This window comes from Neophocaena asiaeorientalis, unplaced genomic scaffold, assembly GCF_003031525.2.
Source record: "Neophocaena asiaeorientalis asiaeorientalis breed wild unplaced genomic scaffold, Neophocaena_asiaeorientalis_V1.1 scaffold140, whole genome shotgun sequence".
Taxonomy (NCBI): Eukaryota; Metazoa; Chordata; class Mammalia; order Artiodactyla; family Phocoenidae; genus Neophocaena; species Neophocaena asiaeorientalis.
Window position 1 is genome coordinate 766,140 of NW_020173729.1, and position 23,174 is coordinate 789,313.

Sequence of the window (23,174 nt, forward strand, 5' to 3'; positions counted from 1 at the left end):
CGCTCTGGGCTCCGTCAACAAGCCGGGCTGGCGACGACTGTTTACAGTTCCTTATGGGATTTGTAGTTTTTCTGGAGCTAGCTGGGCTGTCAGTCAAAGGGACAAGAACTACAAGTCTCGGCGGCCCCAGCGTGACGAGCCTGGTCACGTGGGAGGGGGCCGACCGGGCGTGCGTGCCGCCGTTGATCCGGTGCTGCAGTGAGGAGGTGGTTCTCGCCCGTGTTGTGTGTGTGTGTGTGTGTGTGTGTGCGTGTGTGTGAGTGTGTGTGAGTGAGTGAGAGAGCGAGTGAGTGAGTGTGTGTGTGGGGGGACTCGGCTTCTTGTTGTCGGTGACTTCCCCCTCCCCTCCACCCCTCCCCCTTCCCCGCCGCCGCTGCAGTGGCCGCTCCCTGGGCCGTAGGAAATGAGCGATAACGATGACATCGAGGTGGAGAGCGACGTGAGTCCTGGGGCTTCTTCCTTCCCTTGCGGGTTGTCAGGCGGGGACAGCGGCCGGGGTTCTCAGCAGGGCGACGGCGGTAGGGGGCCGGGCAGCCGCCGCCTCCTTCCCCTTCCTCACCCTGGGCCGGGACCGCCTCCGTCGCGCTCCCGGCTCGCTCTCCTCCGGGCTCTTGGCCGGAGCGGCCTTCTGGGACTGGAGGTGGGGAGGAGACACGCGGCCTCTGGGACCCCCACCTCCCCCGGTGGAGGAAGGTGCTGCGGCCTCCCGTTCCCACCCTATCCAGTTCAGGATCCGGGGGACAGGGACGGGGTGCGCTCGGGATCCCATTGTCCGGATCCTGGGGAAGGGCACCGCGCTTAGGACCTGCTCCCTTGGCCCGCGACCCCCTCCTCCCGTGACCCGCGGCGGATCCTGGCTGGTGAAGGAGGGCGGAGAGGGCTTGGGAGTGCCCAGACGCCCTGAGCTGGGTGCGAGGAGAGGAGGCAGTGCTCTGGATCCCCTTCCTCTGTCCCGGGTCGGATGCCGGAAGGAGGGGCGGCGCTCGGGACCCCCCTGCCCCGCTACCGGATCCCGCTAGGGGGGATGGGAGCGTGGGATGGGGAGGGGGGTGTAGGGCTGACTCCCCACCCGCCGCTTCCTCTGCCGCCGGCATTTTCTTTCTTATTATTGAATGTGAAGTGTAAAAATAACTTCTATATTTTCTATTTTTTTCTCTCTCTTATTCCAGGAAGAGCAACCGAGGTTTCAATCAGCGGTACGTCTCCTACTCTCCGTTTCATTTTCATTTCCGTTCAATTCTAGTCCTTTTTGGGGTCAGAGAGAAAAAGAGATCGTTTTATTACTTTTAATATTGTAGTAAACTCTCCTGTTAATCGCTAAGGTGAGGTGGGGCCTTGTTCTGGGGTTCTAGGTGGGGGCGGCGGGCTTGCGAACCTCATAATTCTAGGTTCTCAGGTGGTGAGTTTCAGTGACTATAGGTGAGTGAGAATTTGTATGCAAGGAAATGAATCCTGTAGGTTTCCGCTGGGGGCTCTAGCTGTCACTATAGAAGTGGGAAATGAGAAACACATCATGTTGAAGTAAATTGTAGTATTATTTCAGGGAAAAGTGGCCAGATTTACTTAGGAACAAGTAGGTTCTAAACCGTATCTGCATAGTTGTGTGAAGTTGAAGGCACATGCAGTAATCAACCTTTAACCAAAAGTCACGTGACTGCTGTAGACCTATGGAATCTAGCACAACCTGGTATTATTCTAATGCAGAAATTGGAAATGTAGAGGGGCCAAAGGTTGAATGTGAACGTGTCACATTCAGCTGCTTATTGTGGTCTGACTATATTTGAGTTGAAGGAGCAGTATAAAGACAAAAAGAACTGTTGAAGAAAAGTGGCACTGTAGAGAGAGGTTTGTCAAGAGGTGATGGTTAAGACCATAAGGTGTTGTTAGTAATTTCTCAGAGTTTGGATATTAATGTTCTCAGTGGATGGTTCTGTGGATTAAGATAGACACAAATCTCATGTCCTTGGAGTCTGAGATAGTACTATGGGTGTTCCATGAATAGATTAGAGGGAGAAAAAGGAATAGAGACAAAATAAATCAGAATCAGAGGAGAAGAGAAATGAGTAAACCATAGCATCTAACATTTGACAGATGGGAGCAGTAGGAAGTGTAGAGAATGAGGGTCCAAAATTTAGATGTCTCTAGGGGGCCCAGGCAGTGAGATAGTCAGGAATAGAGAGCAGAGGTGAGGACTGGGGTACTAGAGAGCACATGCCTCTTCTAAAAAGGCAGTCACTAAAGTCCAGTGGGTTGCTGTTATGTGGGAATGAGGGCTTAGTGTTGTCTTATCTTCCTATTTTAAAAGAAAGATTACAAATCCAGACTTTGATGTTATTTTTCTGATTTTTAAAATAATGTATGAGACAATCAAGTTGTTTAGGGGCTTGTTACAACTTGCCAGATGCCACTTTGAGACCTCTGGTCTAATAATTTCATTATCACAGGATAAAAGCAAGCCCTCTTAATCGTACCTGCTTTTCATTAGAGCACAGATTCTAAGGTTGTCGAAGGAATTAGGCATTTAGAAAAACTCTACTTATGGAAAGCTGATATTTCCATAAAATCCAAGAATGCAGTTGTTCCAGGGGTTTTAAAATTATCCCTGGGTACTAGTCACTAAAAAAGAATTTGTTTTGTTTTATTTTTCCTTGAAGTATTTGAAGACAATACTTTGAATATTTGAAGTATTGTCAGATACTTAATATTTATACATACGTTTGAAAATTAAATTCCTTTTTTTCAGTTACTGTTATCCTTAATAATGTAAACAAGGAATTTCATGTTTGGAACACAGTCTGTTTAAAACATTTTTTTCCTCCAAGTCTCCCGTTGTAAAATCTGCCCTAGGGCTTGATCAGGGTTGGAGGGTAGGGATTGTTTAGGCTTCCTTTGAAGAATCATTATTTAAATTGGAATTATATTGGCTTTCCAGTGAGATAAGGATTTTCTTTGTGAAATTTTGGCTTCCAGTTCTTGAGCGCTTTCTGCTTTTCAGAATGCTCGTCCACTTGGCTGTTGATGTAAATCGTTTTATTAAATTATGAAAATGTCCCCACTCTCCTAGAGTGCTCATCTCATTGTCTGGTCTGGAGGCTTTCAGTTCGCTGTTAAGGTACTTAGGATTTTTCCCTTTGATTTTGGAGGGTGGACACAGGGAGTGGTTCTGACCCTTTGTTTTTAATTTGACACATCTACTTGCTGAGACATTTAAATATTATCTGTTACAAGATAATCACAATGGCATAGAGAGAAGAAGCAATAGACAAATTTCATAGCATATCAAGCAATTATTGTGAACACGTAGGGTAAAAAGGATTTTTTTTTCTGTGTAACTATGTTTATTTCCTGACATTTAGTATAGATAAATATATATATTTTTTAATTTGGGGGAAACTGTTCTTAAGCTTTGCCTTCGTTCAGAAAAGGGTGTGGACTGTGAACAACCAAATATTTAGAACTGCAAAAGAACTTTTAAAAAGTTATTTTGAAATGGTCCTGTGGGTCCTAACATAAAAAGAGGTATTCATTCATGTTTTATAATGTCACTACAATAGCTACAGCCTTACTACATAAGAAATGTAGGATACTCAGCAATAACAGAGTGAGGAAGTGAGGCTAACAGTAACAGAAAGTGAAACTGATTTGACGAGTATTTTTTTCTGTTGCCTCAATGTGAACAGAAAACAACTTCTCCGGTGACCAGTAAGCTTTGTTAAAGGAAGTAACCCCAAACAATAATTTATATTATTAAATTCAATATGTCTCAGAATCCCACTGATATTATTTTATTTTTATTATTTTTTTGGAGGGAAAAAGTTGCATTTCAAAGACAGTTTTCTGGGGCAGGTATATTTCATGCAAGGTGATCTTTGTTTTATTTCTGCTTGAGATTTTTTTTTTTTTTTTAAAGAATGAATGTATACAAGAAACGTAGGGTTAGTGTGTTAGTCGGAAGCCTAAGACCTTTTTCGGCTTATCCTTCATGACACCTGCACGTGTTTCAGTTACAGTATATCTTTGCGGGGGGGGGTTAGAAACAGATTTGTACAATTCTGTTTCTGGACCTTTCTGGTATGAAATATTTCTAACTTCTCAGAGCTCTTTGTTTCTTTAGAAATTGCAATGTGTTCAGAAGGGAATGAGCTTGGTCACCTTTGAGATGGGAATTTACTCAGGAAGCTACTGTCTTTTACCTGGAATTAGTTGTGTGGCGGAAGTGCTACATGGTACATGTACTTTGTGTCTGCTTAGAGTGTTGACAGTAATGTGGATGCCAGGTTGGGTTCCTAAAAATACCTGTTGAAGGGTGTTCTTATATTTAAAAGTCTTTTTTCAACATTCCAGTAATGGTAAAATAGTTGATCAAGGAAAATGGGTATAGTATGATGGCATATTTGGATGATAGCGTTCCCAAGTTTTTTTAGGCACCAAGTGATTCTTTTGAATAGCCTGGAAAACACATGTATGTATTGGATTTTAAAAATGTATACCAGGCAGTCGGCTTCAAACAGGAGAGGTGTTGGGAAGTTGCAATTTATATCTCCTATTAAGGACTTTTGTGAATTTCTCATCCTAGCTGCCCATAATTTCACGTTGCAATTTTCATGTTGATTAAAGTGAATTAAGTTGCTTAGAAATTCAGTTTTATTTATCCTATTTGCTTCCCATCAGAAGTAGTAAATAGATCTTTTCTGATGAGAATTTTGAGCCTGTGTATTTCCAGTGTTAGTGTTTAATAAGAGTAGCTTATTAAGTAATTGTAAGCAACACTATCTTCTTTCTAAAATATAGCCTTTAAATTTCTTAAAGGCAGTAAATGTTTACTGGGCAACTCTAATTCCATATATGGTGGGAGTTTTCTATATTGGAATTGAGAAGATTCCCCTTATAGATGGGGTTAGGTGTCACGTGACCTGCAAGAGAGGGCATTGCTCTGGAGAACCTTGGTCATACTTGAATAATGGATCATTCATTTCACCTTGTGATTTGCCTACCTAGAACTTGCAGGAAATAATGCTGCTGACTGATGTAATGCCTTTAAGGAAGATGTATTCTCTATGCAGTAAGTTGGAAGGAAATAATTTAAAGAGATTTCTTCAGTTTTGAACAGCCCTCCTTAGCTTGAATGACCTACTGCCAGGTTAGCAACTTCTTGGCTAAGAAAATAACATTTGCCTTCAACATTTAACAACACTTAAGATAACATGTGCTTGTTAGTGTCAGAGATGGACAAATTGTAGGTGAAGATTTTTACTCTGGCTGCCAGTATGGAAAGTTTGGTGGAAATAATACTGAGAGGCTGAATAAAAACCTTGGCAGAGATGTCAAAGCTGGAATCGATTTGGTGTCGGAGTTCCTGTTGAGCATCTGTGGGCCACTCTTAAGATCACACGGCTCTTTAGTATTTCTGTTAGCCTAGGATGCCCTGAAGGAAGGGTTGTCTGCTGGAAACTGCAAATCCAGCGTACTTAAAGAGTGACAGCATCCAGCCACTGCTCCTGTAGGATGTATAGGGGAGGTATTTGTGGGCCTGCTGTTCAGCCCAAGAATGTTTCTGTTGTCTCCTAGAATTTGGTTGGTATCACCCGTTTTCATTATCAAACATCTTTCTTAGTATAGCTGAGAGAAAGCTGACTCATCTGAGTTGAGCTTTATTTGTTCAAGACACAACAATTGTTTGGCCCTTCCCCACCTGTTGTTTTTTTTAAACTAGTTTTGAGTTTGTGGGAGGATCTCAGGTGCCTTAAACTGGGAGTCTTCAAATCTTGTCCCTTTCAAAAAGGGTTGCCAGCAAGCAAAGATAGTTAACAAAGCAGTGATAAGCCTGGCAACTGGCCCTCCATTTGGATGAGTAGCGGGGGAAGGGAATTCATTCGGCTGGACGTTTGGAAATGTTTCCCAAACAGAATTCTCAGTCTTGTGTAAAGGTTTTTCATACGTGTAAAGGTCTTTCAAGCCACTAGAGGTATTATTTAGTTCAGAGTTGCCTGGAATTAGGCATGTTAGTTCTGCATGTTTTTAACTTGCTCTTTAAAATGAGGCTAGAGAAGAAGAAAAATGCATCATTGCCATTGTCTCTGAGAGCCTTAAAATGGACTCCGGTTAAGTGTAGCAGCTTGGGGATGGACATGGCAGCAGGGAATGGTCTAAGATTCCACTCTTCTGCTGGTTAAATTGGGCCTGGAACCACCACAGAAATTCCATCCACTGCTTTGAGAACAACAGTCCCCAGCCCAGGCTTTCTACCAGGCAGTGGACTGCTGCCTTTCCTTGTTGAGCCAACTTCTCAAACTTGGCTGGCTTCCCAGATGAGAAGCCAAGATTTCTGCTGATGGTCCACAGCCAAGTTCACTTACAATCCTCTAACCGAAGACTTGTCCATTTGAGTCCTTTCAGGGCTCAGTGAATGGGAAGGGGGTAGTGCATTGTGGGGATGATTTTGGTGTTAGATTATACTTAGCTCCACCCTTCTAGTGCAGGCGTGAGTGAAACCAAGTCCAACTTGATTCTAGCCATTTGAGATTTGCAGGGCTCTCCCAGAAAGAAAACAGACAATTAGAATTTTATTTGTATCAACAAGAGGGATTGTGGGTAACTGGTGTCACTGCTTGTGTGCACAGCTCTTAAGCTGGGAGGAGGGCCAGGAATCAGGGTGATTTAGTAGACAGGAGTATCTTGGGCTGCTGCTGGATACCAAAGCTGGGCGATTATTTTGCACGTAAATAAACCATCCTAGGGAGTGTGTAGCAAACACAGGAGAGACAGATATGTGCCAAATGCCATCTCTCAGCCCTCTAAGTCTTTAGTCTAAGACCCAGCCAACTTACCTATGTATCAACAGATGACTAGAGGGAATGGTAAGTTAGAAAAGGACTAGGTACTTAAACACGTTTAATTCTTTCAGGCTCTTCGTACTGCTGATAGAAGGAACCTGCACTTTTCCTGCTCTAATGCTGTATGATACCTTCCTCTAGCCTCAGGTTATCTGATCATTCCCTCAGTTTCCCTGTAAATTCCACATATCCCTGGAGTTCGGCAGACACACATTTTTACAGAGAATCCAGGCATAAGATTAGGAGAGCTTTAGAAGTGTTCCAGGCATCTGCCCTGAAAATGAGTGCTATGCCATGGAGAATCATGGCTGTGATGGGAACCATGTTTCCAGTTCAGCAGAGCTACAGGTGAGGTGTTGTGCTCGAGAGACCAGGAAGTGACTAAAATTACCACAGCTGCTCACAGCCTCTTCCTCTGTAATGACTCAGACTCTTAGGATTAGATACTAGAATTTCAAGTCCTTTCATTCCTATAACTCTTGTCTCTATAGACTTTTGTCCGAACATCTTGTCTAGTATAAAGATTCATTTGAGGCATTCTTGTGCTAAGCCAAGTTATTTACTCCTGTAAAAATTCCTGGTGCTGTGTCTGGGTAGATTAAAGCTACCTGAACTTCCTCTGTACAGACTTCCTCTTTAGGTTAGCCCAGTGCAACCTTGTGTATTGGGGGTAAATTCTCAGAGTATAGTATTTCCCATAATTCCCGGAGTGCAGATGTGAAGTTCGTGCTTTAGGTTAAGTGAGCGTTTGTGCTTCATTGGAGGGACCGCCCCTTTAATGGGGACCTGCCAAAGCTCTCTTGCAGTGTTCTCCAGCACTGTCACTTCCACCCGAAGCCAGTGTATTTTGCCACTGACTACTTGGCATCTCTGTCCCTCTCCAGCTGATTGTTCTTTGTGATTCTAAGCAGGACTGGATAAGGAGTTTGGTCTGTGGGGATTTAGATACCGCCAAATAAGCATGATGCGCCACAGGTGCCTGAGGAGGTGTATTGAGAATATGTGAGTGTCAGAGGTTTACTGTCTGAGGACCGCCTTTCTGGCAGCCTGTGTGAGGGAAGCCCTTGGCTGAATATCACCTTAGATGCACTTTAAAAAGTAGGAGCTCAGAATGCAGTTGGCGTCTATATCAGCTCTGTCATAATGATCGCAGATTCATGCATCTGGGTTTTCTAGAGGTTTTAGTTTCTATTGTATGATTTGGCAAGAAGGTCTTAAAACTAGTACCTCTTAGCGAGCTGGAGACCAGAGCAGACTCATGGTGATGGATGGTTTCACATGGAAAGAAACAGTGCACCAGTGACCTAACTCCTTTCCTGGGTACCCACCGTGGGGAATCTCTTACAGTGGGGGTGATCACATCTTATGAAGGGGCCCACTGGCAGCTTTTCCCTGGTCACCTCCCAGCCATGGACTGGCGGCTGTTGTGTCACATAAGTAAGTTGTGGGAGAAAACTGATGCTGCAGGAGAGCCACACCTTGTCCCCATGAATAACTTTTATTTTACTTATGCATGAACTGGATGCATCGAGCTACTTTGGATGTTCCTGTCGAAAGCCTTGCTCACCCCTTTCTCCCCCTTTAGCAGAGCCTAATTCTGGAGACTCCTAACTGCCCACTTCGACAAATCCTTCCCAGTCCAGTCACCTGGGACAGCGCTGACAGCATATACTTCCAGGCTGTACCCATTCACCTGTACCAAGCAGAAGGACTGACATCACTAATGTGCTCTTTCTCCCATTCTTCCAGGCTGACAAACGGGCTCATCATAATGCACTGGAACGAAAACGTAGGGACCACATCAAAGACAGCTTTCACAGTTTGCGGGACTCGGTCCCATCACTCCAAGGAGAGAAGGTGAGTTTATTGAGAAAGCTGATTAGCTTAGCCACCACTAACTTGGAACTCACTGTGGGGCTTAGCAGGGCATTCACCTTTCTGGAAAGAAATGGAGTCAGCGATATTTGGGTGACACGGTTTCCTTAATCTTTGATTCTTCAGAGAGTCATCACATACCTTACCTACTGTAGTTCATCCTTAGCAAACGATGTCAGATGTAATGGCGCTGCTTGTTAAGACATCAGTAGGAGCTCTCTTTTAAAATTAGTATTATGTATAATAAATTACTCATTCAAGAAATTATAACTATAGAGTGTAATATAGAGAGTAGCATATAGTAGTTTGGGATAATGCTAAGGATTCCAGAGGTCAGTGATTCTCTGGACCTCCATGAGAATTCATTTTATATGGTTCGAAGTGAGTACTTACTTTAAATGAAACTTCCCAGGAATGTATGTGAACCAATCTGGATGCCAGTGATCTCCCAGTCCAACAGTTATTATTTCAAAGGCATATAAAGAGCATTTTTAATGTGGGACTTGAGTAAAGAGACGTGTTCATACGAAATGGAAGAAAAAATAACTACTCTTCTTCCACCATCCCCCTACCCCACTGGTGGCCTTCCAGAAACTGTTTTCCCTGGAGAGGTAGGCACCAGCTGTTTCTACATTTGCAAAACAAAGTCCGAAGCTTTGAGTAAAAAGTCTGTGGGTTAGGGTCACTCCTTGGAATTTGGAGAAAATATGTGTTTGCACAGTTTGTTCCATCCTTGACACACAATATAACTGGCTGCTCTCTGCAGCTATTCAGTGTATAAGTGGCAAACTTGGAAGAAGACCTGTGTGTTTTTGGTTTTTGGTTCAATAATGCAGTGTTAAAGAAGCAACCGAAAAAAAAAGCAACCGTTTTAAGAAAAATTGTTGCTGTCAGGTGGGCTTTGAATGGCTTTCCAGATTTAGCTCTGTGGTAGGAGTCCTGGTTTTGTTTGGTTATCCAGAATTAAACTTGGGACCATTATGGTTTCATTTTATTTATACTGCCAGTCTGGTAAGCCACTTGCTTTATATGTTATCTAAGGTGTGGCTGTGTGGCTATAAAGGATGGGGTAGGTCTGACCTTTATGCGAAACATAAAATAGGCCATGTAAATGCCTAGCATTGCAAAACCAGAATTTGCCCTAGGTTAGGCCTACTTAGTGTGCACTTGGCTTAATGGCCTTGGACCAACGTGCTTACCTGGAATAACAACATTCCTGGATACAACACTGTTAAGCACCACAGGAAATCTTTATGATGGGGGGAGAGGCTCACACTTTAGTCAGAGTACACATGTACAAAGGATTATCTCTTGTGTTTGTCTGAACTATTGACAGTAGGTGCTTATTCATACGCCATGGTATCAATTAAAATGGCTTTGGTGAAGTAAATGGACAAGAGCTACCTTTTTCTAAGTCTCACATCTAATCAGGAGTGGCGCCGGGGCAGCGTATCCCAAGAAACGGCCTGTGGATCACCCCCATCAGAATCACTACTGAATCTGTCTTTCTGGAGGCAGGCCTAGAGATATGTATTTATAACCTGCAGTCAGGTGATTCTTAGGCTTTCTTAAGTTCAAGAACACTTTGGGAGAGGTCAGTCTTAAGAGCTCAACTATACCTTTTTCTTTATCCAGTCTATTTTACATTGTCATAGCATTCTTCCTTAAGTCCTTAAAATCACATTACCCTAAATCCTGTTGTCTCCTTTCTTCAAGGAAGATGACAGTTTGAATTTGGTAACCTTACAAACCAAACAGTTGTCATTCTTTGTGGCCTATTCGTTTGTTCACTTACTCCATTCAGCAGATACTTACTGGGGGTCTGCTACATACCAGTCATTGTCCTAGATATTAGGAATACGGCAGTGAACAAAGTAGACAAAAGCAGAAGCTCTTAGTGTGGTGAGGAAAAGATAGAAAATGAACTAATAATTATATATATATAGTATGTCAGATAAGTGCTATGGAGAAAAACAGGGAAGGAAGGGTTGCAGTTTTCATTAGGGCAGACAAAAAAACACACTGGCAAGGCAACATCTGAGCAAAGACTTGAAGGAAGTGAAGGAAAGAACCATGCATCTATCTGGTGATTAGCATTCCAGGCCAGGGAAGGCGAGTGGAATAGTCCAGGGGCAGGAACCTGGGAACATTCCTGGGCCTGTCAAGGAGACAGAGGCCAGAGTGGCTGTAGCAGAGTAAGTGAAGGGACCATAGCAGGAGATGAGGTCAGAGAAGTCGCACGACTAGGGGAAAGGAGTGGTCGAGGGGCCAGGTTTCTTCTAGCTGATCAAAGCCCCAGTGGAAGTTAACCAGGTGCCTTTCTGATTTCAGAATGCTTTTGTGTGTTCCAGTGCAAATGTTCATGTTGAGCATGAATAAAGGAAGTAAGTGGCTGTTAGCTCTGGTTGAACCCCAACCCCTTCCCACTAAGTTCCACAATCTTCATTATTTTCCTTCCCTGCCAGCACTGTTTCACAGATGCTGCAGTGAGTCTAACAGAATACTTTGGTCTCTCAGACTTCCTAGTTCTCCCTAAATGTTGCAGTTTTTTTTAAAGTGGTATTTGAACCAAAGGGAATTGAGTAATTCTTGATTTGGATTGCAGTAATTAAGGTTCTGACATTATGTAAATAATCATGAAATGATCATTTTGCCCTGTGAGTTTTGGGTGTGCTTAGATCAGTTTCTTGAAGCAAAGGCCCCCAGTCTCCTTTGACTTGTTCACCTTTATGTTCCAGGTGACTTCTCACTTAGTATTTAGATTATCTGTCCTATGTGTTCTAATAAGCCTTTTGTTTTTTAAAGAGAAACTAATACTGATTGAATTGGATCCTAACCAAGAATGGGGGGTACTTGTACTAAAACAACAACAACAAAAAAAAACCCTTTAAACGTGAGACTCAAACTCTATTTATCCTTTGTTCCCTATATTTCTACTATAAAATGGTCACCTTTTGCTTAAGTAAAAAATTCAGTATTAACTAATATCTGTATTGCAATGTAAAATGAAATCTGCACACCAGTTCTCTGAGGTGAGTACTACAGTATTATAATTGGACAATTACTACTGCTAGGGCTCCTGCCATCCTTAATGTATCAGAGATGAGGAAACAGGCTCAAGATCAGTCTATAGCTGGACAGGGACTAGAACTCAGGACTGCTGGTTGCCAAGTTCAATCTTTCTACCACACCATAGGGGTAAACAATTTAAGGATATTTTAAAGAAATCTTGCTTCAATTCTTATATCTTGTCTTTATATTGGGAGCTTCCCCTGGATAGGGTCAGTAATCTTGGCAGTATGTCATACTAGGGTTGCTACTAAAATATTGTCCCCTGAAGTAGCATATGTAGACAACACCAAAGTGCAGAGTTAAGGGTCACTGAAAGTTTATAAATTTGTCTGAGTCCACGTAGCTGTTCTGAGAAATAGATCATTATAGTTGGCAGTCCAGCTGGGTTTTGCCATAGGTCACATTGTTCACAAGTAGACTCTTGAACTCTTGTTGCCTGAGCCTTTTGTTTCCCATAGTTTTTCCGCTGGACATGGAGCCCACAGGAAAGATGGTCAACCAGAGTAAGGGCAGGAACGTCTGTGGTCCCACTTTTCAAAGGAAGACATTAGTGTTCTTGAACAGAATTATTCCTTGTTTTGAGGGTCCTTGGTTGGGTGCTAGGGAGTGTTGCCCAGTGGCTTGCTGGCACTGAGCTCATGCTGTTATGTGGGGGGCAAACGTGGTGGCGAGCCCATCAGTCTGCCTTTGCGTGGGGCTGTAATTCTGTGCCCACCCCCGGTGAGTTAGCCCCAGCACCTGCACCAGAGTGACTGTATCCAATCACAGTGTCTCCTTAGCATGGCTGACTTTAGTGAAAGAAGGTTCTGTTTCAGTCGTGCCATATGTAGCTGAACAGTGGTGTATAGTAATTTTTCATCTTCTAGGTCTCTTCCTAAATGCTTATTTATCATACTTAATTGCTCTCTCAGGCAGTTGTGCTCTGAATTTCTCCTTTCTTGATAGAGCTATGTTATGTTAAAAAGAGATTATAACCTAAGATGAAAATAAAGAAGAAAAGTGTTTCTTCTAGTCAGCAAGTAAGAGTTCTTATAGTCAGTGAGTCAGTCCCTTTGTTTTAGGTGAGACTATGAAGGCACTGCCTCTGCCGGCTGCTGTCACAGACTCCGGCTCGTGGTAGGTTCCCAGAAAGGAGCTGAGGAGTGAGAGTGCCAGAGGAAACGGTGGGCTTGCTCAGCTCTGACGAAAACCGCCACAGCCCACATGGTTGTGCTCACGTTTTTATATGTGAGCACCGCAGAGATTTAAGAGGTTTAATGCATGGTGTCTACTCTTGAGGATCTTGCTCTCTTTTTGGGGGAGAGGATTATACCTAACAATTAACAATAATAAGATAACATGCTGAGCATCAAGTAAGAGGTTAAAACACTGAGCTAATTTGTTTCATCTTCGTTAAAGCCCAGTGTCCTTAACAGGTAGATGTTGAAACCAAATAGCCCCTTATACCAGGGGACATAGTAGTTCTTACTGCTGAAGGTCAGTCTCCCTGTTAAACTCACTCAGCACTGTGACCCGGGCTTATCCCAGGTGTAACTGTATACATATTTGTGTGGTTACTTGATGACTGTCTACCCGTCTCCCATACTACACTGTAGTAAGTACTGAAGGCAGGGAGAATATCTTTGGTCATATTTCTTCCCTTGGTGCCTGGCACACAGTAGGGAGCAGAGCGAATGTTTATTGACTGAAGGAAGGAAGCCCTCTCTCCACCTGGCCTTGTTACACTGGGAGGAGCTCACTCTAGTGGACACCCTTTAAGGCAGGCAGTTCATTCAGCAGCAGTGTTTCTGCATCATATCTGGGCTGCTAAAGGGGTTGTCTTTTAAATGAAATGTAAACTACAGCCCTACCCATTTCACCTTATTATTCAACAGGGTTATTACCTGGCCAGACTCCAACTTGGGCAGTTCTTTTATTCTTAAATTTTCTACATCTTAAGTTGTTGTCCATAGTTGTCCAGGTCTCCCTTAAGCTCCAGGCTCAGCAACTGTAAATGTACTGATTCATTGAATTCTTTGTTTAACTGTATTTTTGCACTGCCAGAGCCTCCAAGGGCTTTCCAGTGCCCATCAAGGTAAGGACTGGCATTCCATGTTCTCTGAATAAGGTACCCAACTTGTCCTCCTGCTTCTTCTGCTCCTTCCCTTACTGTGAAGCAGTGTACACCCTCCTCTGTTTCCCCAGGAATGTCATCTTCAGGTTTATCTTAGTTCTTTCCTTCCACCAAGGTCTCAACTCCAGCTTCACCACCCAGATGACATTGGGGTTTCACAATGAAGAGACCCACTTACAAGGGCTCCCCAGCTCCCCATGTTTCCTGCCCATGTGCCTTCCTGTGTTTCTCCCCAATGAGGCCTCCCCTGCCAGTCAGTCTCCACCTGCCCATTTTCAAGGGCTGTATCAAATGCCTCAGCACCCTGAGAACACTGGATTATCACTCTCCCTGACACCCCACTGGCCCTTTATGGGGCCTCTCCTGTGTCTTCCTTTTTTCTGTGACAGTTCTTATCACCTAACTGAAGGGTGCACTCCTTGAGGGCAGAAGCTTTGTCCATCCTTCTGGAAGTCTCTGCACTACAGAGTAGGGGAGGGCTCACTCCCATAGAGAGATTTGAAAGAAGAGGAATTGGTTACTGGGCCTTCCCTCCAGCATTTCTCTTTTCTTTCCCCTCTAACAAAATTGCAGAAACTTTGGAAAAATGGGAAGAAGAAAAACAGTACTTCCATTCCTCTAACACAACTACAACCTTTCCTTTATTCTAAGACAAGTGCTGTCCAGTGGAATTTTAATGTGAGCCACAAATAGCAGGTAAAATTAATTTTAATGATATATTTTATTTAACCTAATATACAGAAGTAAGTATGACTTCCATATATAATCAGTATAGTAAAAATTACTAGTGGGATATTTTATACTATTTTCTTGTGCTGTTTTGATAATCCAGTGTGTGTTTTATACTTACAGCACATCTCAATTCAGACTAGTTACATTTCTTTTTTTTAATTAATTTTTATTGGAGTATAGTTGCTTCACAATGTTGTGTTAGCTTCTACCACACAGCAAAACAAATCAGCCATACACATACATATATCCCCTCCCTTTTGGATTTCCCACCCATTTAGGATACCACAGTGCATTACAGACTAGTCACATTTCAGTACTTATTAGCCACCTGTGGCTGGTGGCTATTGTGCTGGACAGTGCGGTTCAAAGATGCACTCTCCCCACCCCACACCCCATTTTAACATGACTGAAATTGGGTGCCATCTTAAAGTGGATGTTAAACAAAGCTCGCCCCTTTTTTTTCCCTCCCCCGGCAAAGGCTGCTCTTAAATCCATGTGTTTACTGATGGAGTCTAGGAGACGAGAATAATGGTGTTATCTATCTGTGTATCCCCTCTGGTCTCTTCATACACATGCTTTTCATGGGTAAAGGCTATAGCTTGATGCTTTCACATAACGTGCCCTTTCCCCAAGTGATAGAGTGTTCATATTTAGCCATTAGGCGTGTTTCTTTTAACCATTCAGGTTACCTCCAGTCTTTTAACTTTATAAATAATGTAGTGATGACATCTTGGTGCATGTAGCTGTTTCTATAAAACAGATTCCCAGAAGTTGGATTGCTGGGTCTAGTGGTAAGAACATCTGATTTTTTGCTGTATGTTGCCAAAATGCTTTCCAGGAGGATTGTTTTCATGTCTTCTTTCTTTTCTTTCTTTCTCAAGCAAATTCTAAAGATTAGTCTTTTGGTATTGCTTTGAGAGTAGCAATTTTACCACCACTGGAATTTTTTTTTTTGGAGGGGGTGACTAATAGGCAAAAGGTAGTAATTAATTTTGTATTTTGTTTATTGCCTGTGAGATTATATCCTTTTCCGCATGTTTATTTACTAGTTGTATTTCTTCTTTGAGGAAACCCTGTGCTCCCGTCCCTTGTGGTCAGAGTTTGATGGGGAAATGTCACACCTTCATTTCAGACTACCAAGGGCTCAAGATAAAAGAATACAGAGTTTGAAACATGATTTGTGTTGACCCTTAAACAAATGTCTGGCTCCCAGCTTTAATCCCTTAATGGGGCATGATAGCTTTGCCTTCCCCTAGTAATCAAGAAAATGGTCCTTTGGGCTTGGAAGGGCCAGGAGCAAGAAGCCTTTGAGGGGCCACATGGCTGTGCTGGCTCTGAGCCCACAGCCTTCCAGCCTCCCTTGTTGGCATTGATGGTGGTTCCATTTTGGAATGAACTAGTTTAATACAGACCCGAATTTATTGTGCTTTGATATTTGTTTCCAGAACATGGCTTATTCAACTGAAAATGTACACCAGCTTTGCCATAGGCCTCCCTTTACCTTACTATGCATAGAATTTTGTGCAGGTTTCAGAAAATAATGGTTTTATTTTCTTTAAAATAACAAAACATGTCAACTGGTGAGTCAGGCAGTAGTTCTTTTTTCATTCCCCAGGATGTGGCGTTTTGGTTCTTGGCAGAACCAGGGCAGCCTGGTAGGATCTGATTTTGACAGGAGGAAAAAATGATAAATACAGCAAAGATGACTGTTTCTCAGGTCAGCATTAGGACCCTAGGGAAGAGCAACGGTGTTCCTAATGTTAACAAGCCAGTACGACTCTTCTCTTCCTCACCTCTCCCCACCTGCTTTCTAAACAACTTGGATTTTTGTCTAAACAAAGATTTACAGCTCCGGAAATGTGTGGGACTCTTGCCCTATATGAAAAATTTTGAGAACCACTACCTTAAATGGGATTTAATGACCTTGGATGTCATCCTAAGTGTCAGTGTTAACTACTTCAAGAATCATTTGGGGCCTTTAGGTGCTAATTAGAATCAGATTCTTGGGTTTGGGGCCTCGCGTGAAATAGGTAGTTGATGCTTGCTGCAGCACACCAGGTGAGTACACTCTGTTCCCAAACAGAGTTCTGTTCAAGTGGGTGCCTCTGGAGGCTGGGGTGGCCCTTTCCTCCATCTCCTTGCTGCTCTGGGCAGGGATGCAAACAGGCCAGCAACTGCGTACGCGCAGGAGAGGTGGCACAGGAACCGCTGGGTCCCTCTGCCACGCTGGGTCTTCTCCGCTGTCCATTTCGGGTTTCCCCTTCTTAGGTAATGAAGCCAGAGCAGTGCGGGGGGCCAGCGTTTCCCCTGGCCCAGGCCGAGGTTCAGTCAGTTCTTTCAAGCTAACTTGCATCTTCTGGCTTTTCTTCTGTATTTGCTTCTTCTCTGCTAGGGGTCACTTTGAGTTTCACCTGCCTTTAAAAGAAAAAGAAAAACAGTCTTCCTTCAATGCTGCTGTTACTACACGCTACTTTTTTTCAATTTCTTATTTTTTCAGCCTCATTCTTAAAACCAGTCTTCATCTTTGCTTCACTTTCAACTCACTCCTGCACCCATTACCTGTGTGAAGATGATTTACCTAAAATCACTCCTTCAAGGAAATCACCCTCAACAGGCTCTTCATTGACATCCTTATAGACAAATTGGGTGACTTTCATAGGCCTTTTCTTCCTGCTCAGACTCTCCAAATTCCATTGATCTTCTTCATTAGTTCCACAGCCGCCTCTCTGGTCCCAAAATAGGGTGTCCTGGAGGCCTGGGTTCAAATCTTGACTCACTGTTACCCACTGGTTATGTAATATCAGGCAAGTTACAGCTCTGTGCCTCAGTTTCCTCATTTATAAAATAGGGGAAATAACACATCAGAATATTGTATGAGGGTGCCTGGCATTTAGTAAGTACTCAGCTGCTGCCATTATCATCATCATTTGTATCGCTGTGTGCAGCCGTGGCCCTGGAACGCGATTGGGCAAGGGCGTCCAATGTCCTTTTGCGTGGCTCCCAGAGGGAAAGAGAAGCCTGACTACCGCTGTGCGATAAACTACTACCCAGAAGGCCCAATGCCTTTTCAGTGCCCTTGGCCATGGGCCATCCTGTGTCCAAACCATTAAAGAGATATGTTTCTGCTTAGAAAGGCAGAATGAGAATTGGTACCTTCTAATTGTAAAAACTAGCAGGAAAGAAATTATTCAGGTCCTTACTGGGTACCCAAAGGCAACAGTCAGTCTGTGGACATGTTGACCTACCAAGTGTCATCTGCTCAGGGACACTCACACGAAGATTGCTGACTTAGCCAACTGGGCACGGTTTAGAAAACAGAAACCAAAAGCCCAGGGCCACTCCATAGTCCAGGCTATAAAGCCCAGGGTTCTTGCTGGCTTCATGTCTGCTGTTCACAGTATAAACTCATAAAGGAAAGGGCCTGCCCACACCTTAACCCTGTGGCAGGTCACATGATCTTGCATGGTTTGTAAAACTGGAAGAGGGGATTTTAGTTGAGTCTAGCATTTTCTACCTTCAACCTTTTGCTTTTTCTTCGCTGGACTAGATGCACATGTAAATTTGGGGGAATTCTGTATTTCGTACTTTAAATTTTTTCTTGTGGGACTTCTTGTTGAGTACCCTGGAGGGGGCAAAATAAAGTTAATTGAACCATGCTTTTGGACTTAGTAAGTGAGGGTCAGGGATACCCCAAGTGGCCTAGGTGCTTCTACTTAGGCACGGGGGTGTGTGGAGGAAGGGCGGTGCTTATTAGCATTCTGGAGGCCTCGTGCTGGGTTTATTCCAATCTAGCCTTCTATGGAGACCTCTTGATCCCAAGACACTGTTTTCTGAGCATCTATGAATTTTATCTTTATCCAAAAACTGCCTTGAGGTGGAAAAACTTCCATCTCTCGTGGCATCTTTCTCTTTGGTTTGTTGTGCTGTGCTTACTTCTCCCTTTTCACTTCGTGGTTTCACGTATAAATATGTGAAGAAGAAACTGGAAGCGCTCAGGCTGCTACTCAGTGTGGTCATTTGTTAAAAATTATCTCTGAACATTTGCAAGCGCCACCAGGGAAGTCCGCAAGTGCTCTCTTGTTCAGAGATTTTGCTTTTTTCCCTTGTGCCAGATGCAAATGAGGAGTTAAATAAGGGTTAATGTTGCTTTCTGGGAACAACAGTTAGTTGAAAAAATAGACAAATATAAAGAGAGACTGGGATGTAAATATGCATAACAATTAGATCAGTGATGGAGTGCATAGAATTTAGAAGGCTAGGTGGGATCTGAGAGAACTTCTTATCAGATAAGGAGTAGCCACCGAGAGAAATACTGTGTCTGCAGTCACAGAGCCCATTAAAGACAGGACCTAGGAGGTACCCGTCTCCTGGATTCCTAAACTCTTCTCCCCACTCTGCCACCTATCCCACAATACTTGTTTTTAATCCCATCTCTAGTGTCCAGAGAGGCAGGGTATTTTAATTAGTCCCTTCTAAATATGTGCCCACCTTTTTTTTTTTTTTTTTTTTTCATTTTATCACCTAGTAATTAACCCTAATAAGTCCCCTTTGGCAGAAATGGGAAACAGCTTCTGAAGCGACCTTGTAGCCAGAGTTGCAAGCCCCCGTTGGTAGGTGCTCTCATTCATTTCTACATAAGCTGACTTACTCCACTAAAGAAATAGGCCTGGTCCTGTCCCCACTCTCATGCCCTTGCTTGTGCTATTCTCCCTGCCCAGAGCAACCTTTCCCACAGATTCCACCTCAGTCTAACCCAGGGTTCACTGGTTCAGATAGGAACCTGTGTGTGCAGAGCCGAGGCTAATGCTTGGCACTCAGAAGGTGATCACCCCAGCCAGAAGCCATCTTTCCCATGGCCTTTCTAATCTGTACTACTCAAGTTACACTTGTTGGTACTGCCCTGTGATTTGTCTGTATATAAATACATTTATCTCCTCAACTAGATAGTAAGTTAGCTTCTGGGCAAAAGAAGCCATGACTAATACATTTTGTTTCCCCACAGTGTCTGCTCCGTGCCTTGCATGTAATTAGCACCAGACAAAAACGGTTGAATATGAACAATTTCCCTTTGAGGAGGTTGCCTTAAGGATGCTATAAGAGGAAAGCCTGGAAACTCTAGTACTTGTGAGAACTGGTGAATAAACCCAGGCCTTCCAAACCTCTCTGATACCCAGCCCTGCTGAAGTCTATGAGTTGAGATTGTCAGAATATACTACAGGTGGATTTAGTTTCGCTCGCCTGAGTGTGGCTGTTTTCTTTGCCACTTGAGAAGCTTTGCTGCAGTTCAGGTGCCTGAGGTGCCTCAGCACCATACTTCGGCTACTAGACTACCCTGCCTTGAGCTTCAGTTCTTTTGGCTTTGTACCATTCCACCAGCTCAGCTGGTTGGCTGCCTGGCCATGAGTAACTCTGGCCATGTTTGCAACCTGGAGGGAATCTTCCAGGTACTTTTGACCTCCAGGGGCCGAGTAACCTGACATCCATTTTATTAGCTCATTAACTTGTTCCTCTGACAGGGCAGTGCCTAGGCTACCCACAGCCATGTTAAAGGTGTCGTGGCTTCCTGAAATGGCCCAATCTCACGCCCTTCCTGTGTTGACATCAAGCTCTGACAGCTTTCACAAAATTCTCTTTAGCCAGTTAGGCTGAAATCATGACAAAGCAGCATGGCTCAGTTGGAACTAGTTAACAACGGTCTGAAAGCTTGTCTGAAATCTAGGACCTTGATGAACAACATTGTACCCATTCCCATCCTGAGCCACCTCCAGCTGAGATCTTGATCTTGTCTTTCTGGACCAGCTGCCTGTAGCCAGGCCCTAGCAGAGAGTGAATGGCCCAAGGTCTCAGTTAAGTAGCATTTTAATGTTTTCAGAATAGCCTGGCTGAAGACATGAAAGCAACCTAAAGAACCAGAGCGGGTGGGCAGGGTACAAGTTCAGGAGTGAGTTGGACCTGCGTTTGAATCCAGGCTCTACACTCTTTTATTTTGAATAAACCAGTAAACTTCTCTGAGCCTTGGGTTCCTGGTGGAGCTACCTCTCTCAGAGAGAGCCAGTGAGGTAAGCTATGTAAAGCAGCTGGTGCCTTGACTGGTATGAACAAGATTCCCAATAGCACTTACGCTGTTTCCTCAGCCTTGTGCCCCCTGACCCTCCTGCTTCCATTCCCTCATGCCGTCTTTGCTGAAAGGCATGGTTTCTTCACTGCGTGGACTAGGTCTTTATTTTGTCCCCTTTGCTTTTTCTCATATTGCAACAGGCATCCCGGGCCCAAATCCTAGACAAAGCCACAGAGTATATCCAGTATATGCGAAGGAAAAACCACACACACCAGCAAGATATTGATGACCTCAAGCGGCAGAATGCTCTTCTGGAGCAGCAAGGTGAGCAGCAGAGCTTGTGGGGCATCTGGCCCTGCTGTGCTCCAGCCAGGTCAGGGCTTCGCACCCAGGCCTGCTGAGTCAGAACCAGTTACGGAGCGTGTGCTCCTAAGCAGCTGTGGCCCTGCTTCTTGGGCCTGAGTAGTCGAGTGTAGAGCCATCCTGAGGAAGGACCTGAGCCCTCGGTGAGGGAACAGTGGAGTATAGGGGTTAGACACTGGAGACTTTTTTCTGACCTGCTCTCTCTCCCCTTCTTGGGGCTCAGGTGCTCTGCTTGTCGTAGGGGTCACACCTGGCATCAGGTGTCTCAAAAGAGCTGTGAGGTCCTTGAATTGGAGTGTGCTGTGTAAGCGCCACAGAGACTCCAGGTGTTCAGGGACAGTGAGCGCTCCCCGTTGTCAACGGTAGTCCAATCAGGGCAGCCTATGGGCCAGGCCCATGCTGTTCTCCAATGCTCACATCCGCCTTTTCCTACAACCACAGGGGAAAGCGAGAGCTGATCAAGTTCTTTGTTCCTGGGGAATTCACTTCTCTTCCTCCCTCATGGAAGATGCAAGTAAAAGGAAATGCAAGTAACCACCTGGGTTAGAACACCTCAAATAAACTAAACTAAAATAAATGGGCTGACCTTCCAGGCTCAAGATGAGCTGAAACGAGGGCTGGGCAGCGGGAGGCGGCAGCGGGTTGGTCACCGGGCCGAGCAGCCTGCATGTAGGGGCCGTGTGTCGGAAAGCCCAGGTATTCTGTGTGTATTGGTGACTTGCTTCCAAGTGTCCAGCTTGTCTTTCCAAGTGGATCTTGTACATGAGAGCTAAGCCAAAACTTTTCTTTGGCTGATACATCTTCTGTCATCCTTTCCTGTTGATGTGTGGCCTTCACACCCTTGTGGAGCCTGGCATTGCCAGGCCAGCTTCGCTGTTACTGCACCGCTGGGTCCCACAGGGAGCTCGTGCTCCTGTCTCTGTACTGGGCTTCCACAGCAGGACAGTGACATCACAAGCCTTCTCTTTAGGGTTGGGTGGCATTGCAGAGTGGCTGGCCGCATCCACTGAGCGCTCAGCTCTGGCTGGGAAAGGCAGAGGGAAACGAAGTGTGCAGGTGGAACAGCCACCAGAAGGGAGTTACTTATGAGCCACCCTGAGCCTCGGGGGCCAGCAAGCCCTTCGGAAGAACAGGCTGGACCCTGACCTGAGACTCGGTTACTCCCCCAGTCTCCAGAAGGCTATAACCCGCTCGCTTGGTTGCCTTTCAGTCCGTGCACTGGAGAAGGCGAGGTCGAGTGCCCAACTGCAGACCAACTACCCCTCCTCAGACAACAGCCTCTACACCAACGCCAAGGGCAGCACCATCTCTGCCTTCGATGGGGGCTCAGACTCCAGCTCGGAGTCGGAGCCCGAAGAGCCCCAAAGCAGGAAGAAGCTCCGGATGGAGGCCAGCTAAGCTCCACGGGGCAGGCCAGCAATAAAAACTGTCTGTCTCCTCCATCGTCTTACCCTCTTTTCAGTTCATCTTTAAAACCCTCAGAACCATTTAAGAGACTCTTTTTTTCTTTTTTTTTTTTTTTTTTAATTTTATTTTTACGTAGAAGCTCTTGGACAACAGCTCTCGTTCTCCTTCCCCATTTCCACTATTTTTTTTTTTTTTAACGTTTCCCTTCAGGGATTCCCTGTCCCCACCAGGAATATTCAAACCAAAACACCCCAACTTGGCAGCTTTTTCTGTGGAGGACAGACGGCCGGCCAGACCTCTGAGCACATGGTGTCCTGACCACCCACCAGCTCCTCCAGCCCTGCCGGGCTCATGTGCCCCGGGGACTCCTGCCCCTCCCAGGCCTCTCCTCCCGGGCCACCCTCACCTCTGTTTGATAGACTTTGTGAATCTGTGGACTGCTCTACTTTAAGAAGATGACCAGTTTGGAGTAATCAGAATTATTCCCCCTTCTTTTTAAGGATTTTTTTTTTTTTCCCCTAAAAGGCTATTTATCGCTCCTGTTGAAAGACCAGAGATCCTTGAAGAAGTTTGTGGTATAAAAGGAAGTGGGGACAGATTTGCAGCGCAGAGTCTTTGGCCTGTTTCACTCCTGCTTCTCTCAGCCAGCCTTAGGGAGGGCCGCGTGACACTCGTGTGGTTTGTTGGGGGACAGCAGCAGTGAGGCGGTAGCCACCAATTG

At 44.6% G+C, this 23,174-nt stretch overlaps 1 protein-coding gene across 5 annotated transcripts; it reads left to right on the forward strand.

Moving 5' to 3' along the window:
* The first annotated feature begins 169 nt into the window (after positions 1 to 169).
* Positions 170 to 23,174, forward strand: MAX (MYC associated transcriptional regulator X). Of its 5 annotated transcripts, none has more exons than XM_024750814.1 (5): positions 170 to 439; positions 1,170 to 1,196; positions 8,583 to 8,690; positions 20,878 to 21,007; positions 22,257 to 23,174. In XM_024750814.1, exons 1-5 carry the CDS (start codon positions 404 to 406, stop codon positions 22,442 to 22,444), a joined length of 489 nt encoding a protein of 162 aa, XP_024606582.1. In that variant the 5' UTR covers positions 170 to 403; the 3' UTR covers positions 22,445 to 23,174. The 5 variants fall into 5 exon arrangements, with proteins under 5 accessions (XP_024606582.1, XP_024606584.1, XP_024606583.1 ...); XM_024750815.1 differs by having other exon boundaries at positions 175 to 439; positions 20,884 to 21,007; XM_024750816.1 differs by lacking the exon at positions 1,170 to 1,196 and having other exon boundaries at positions 171 to 439.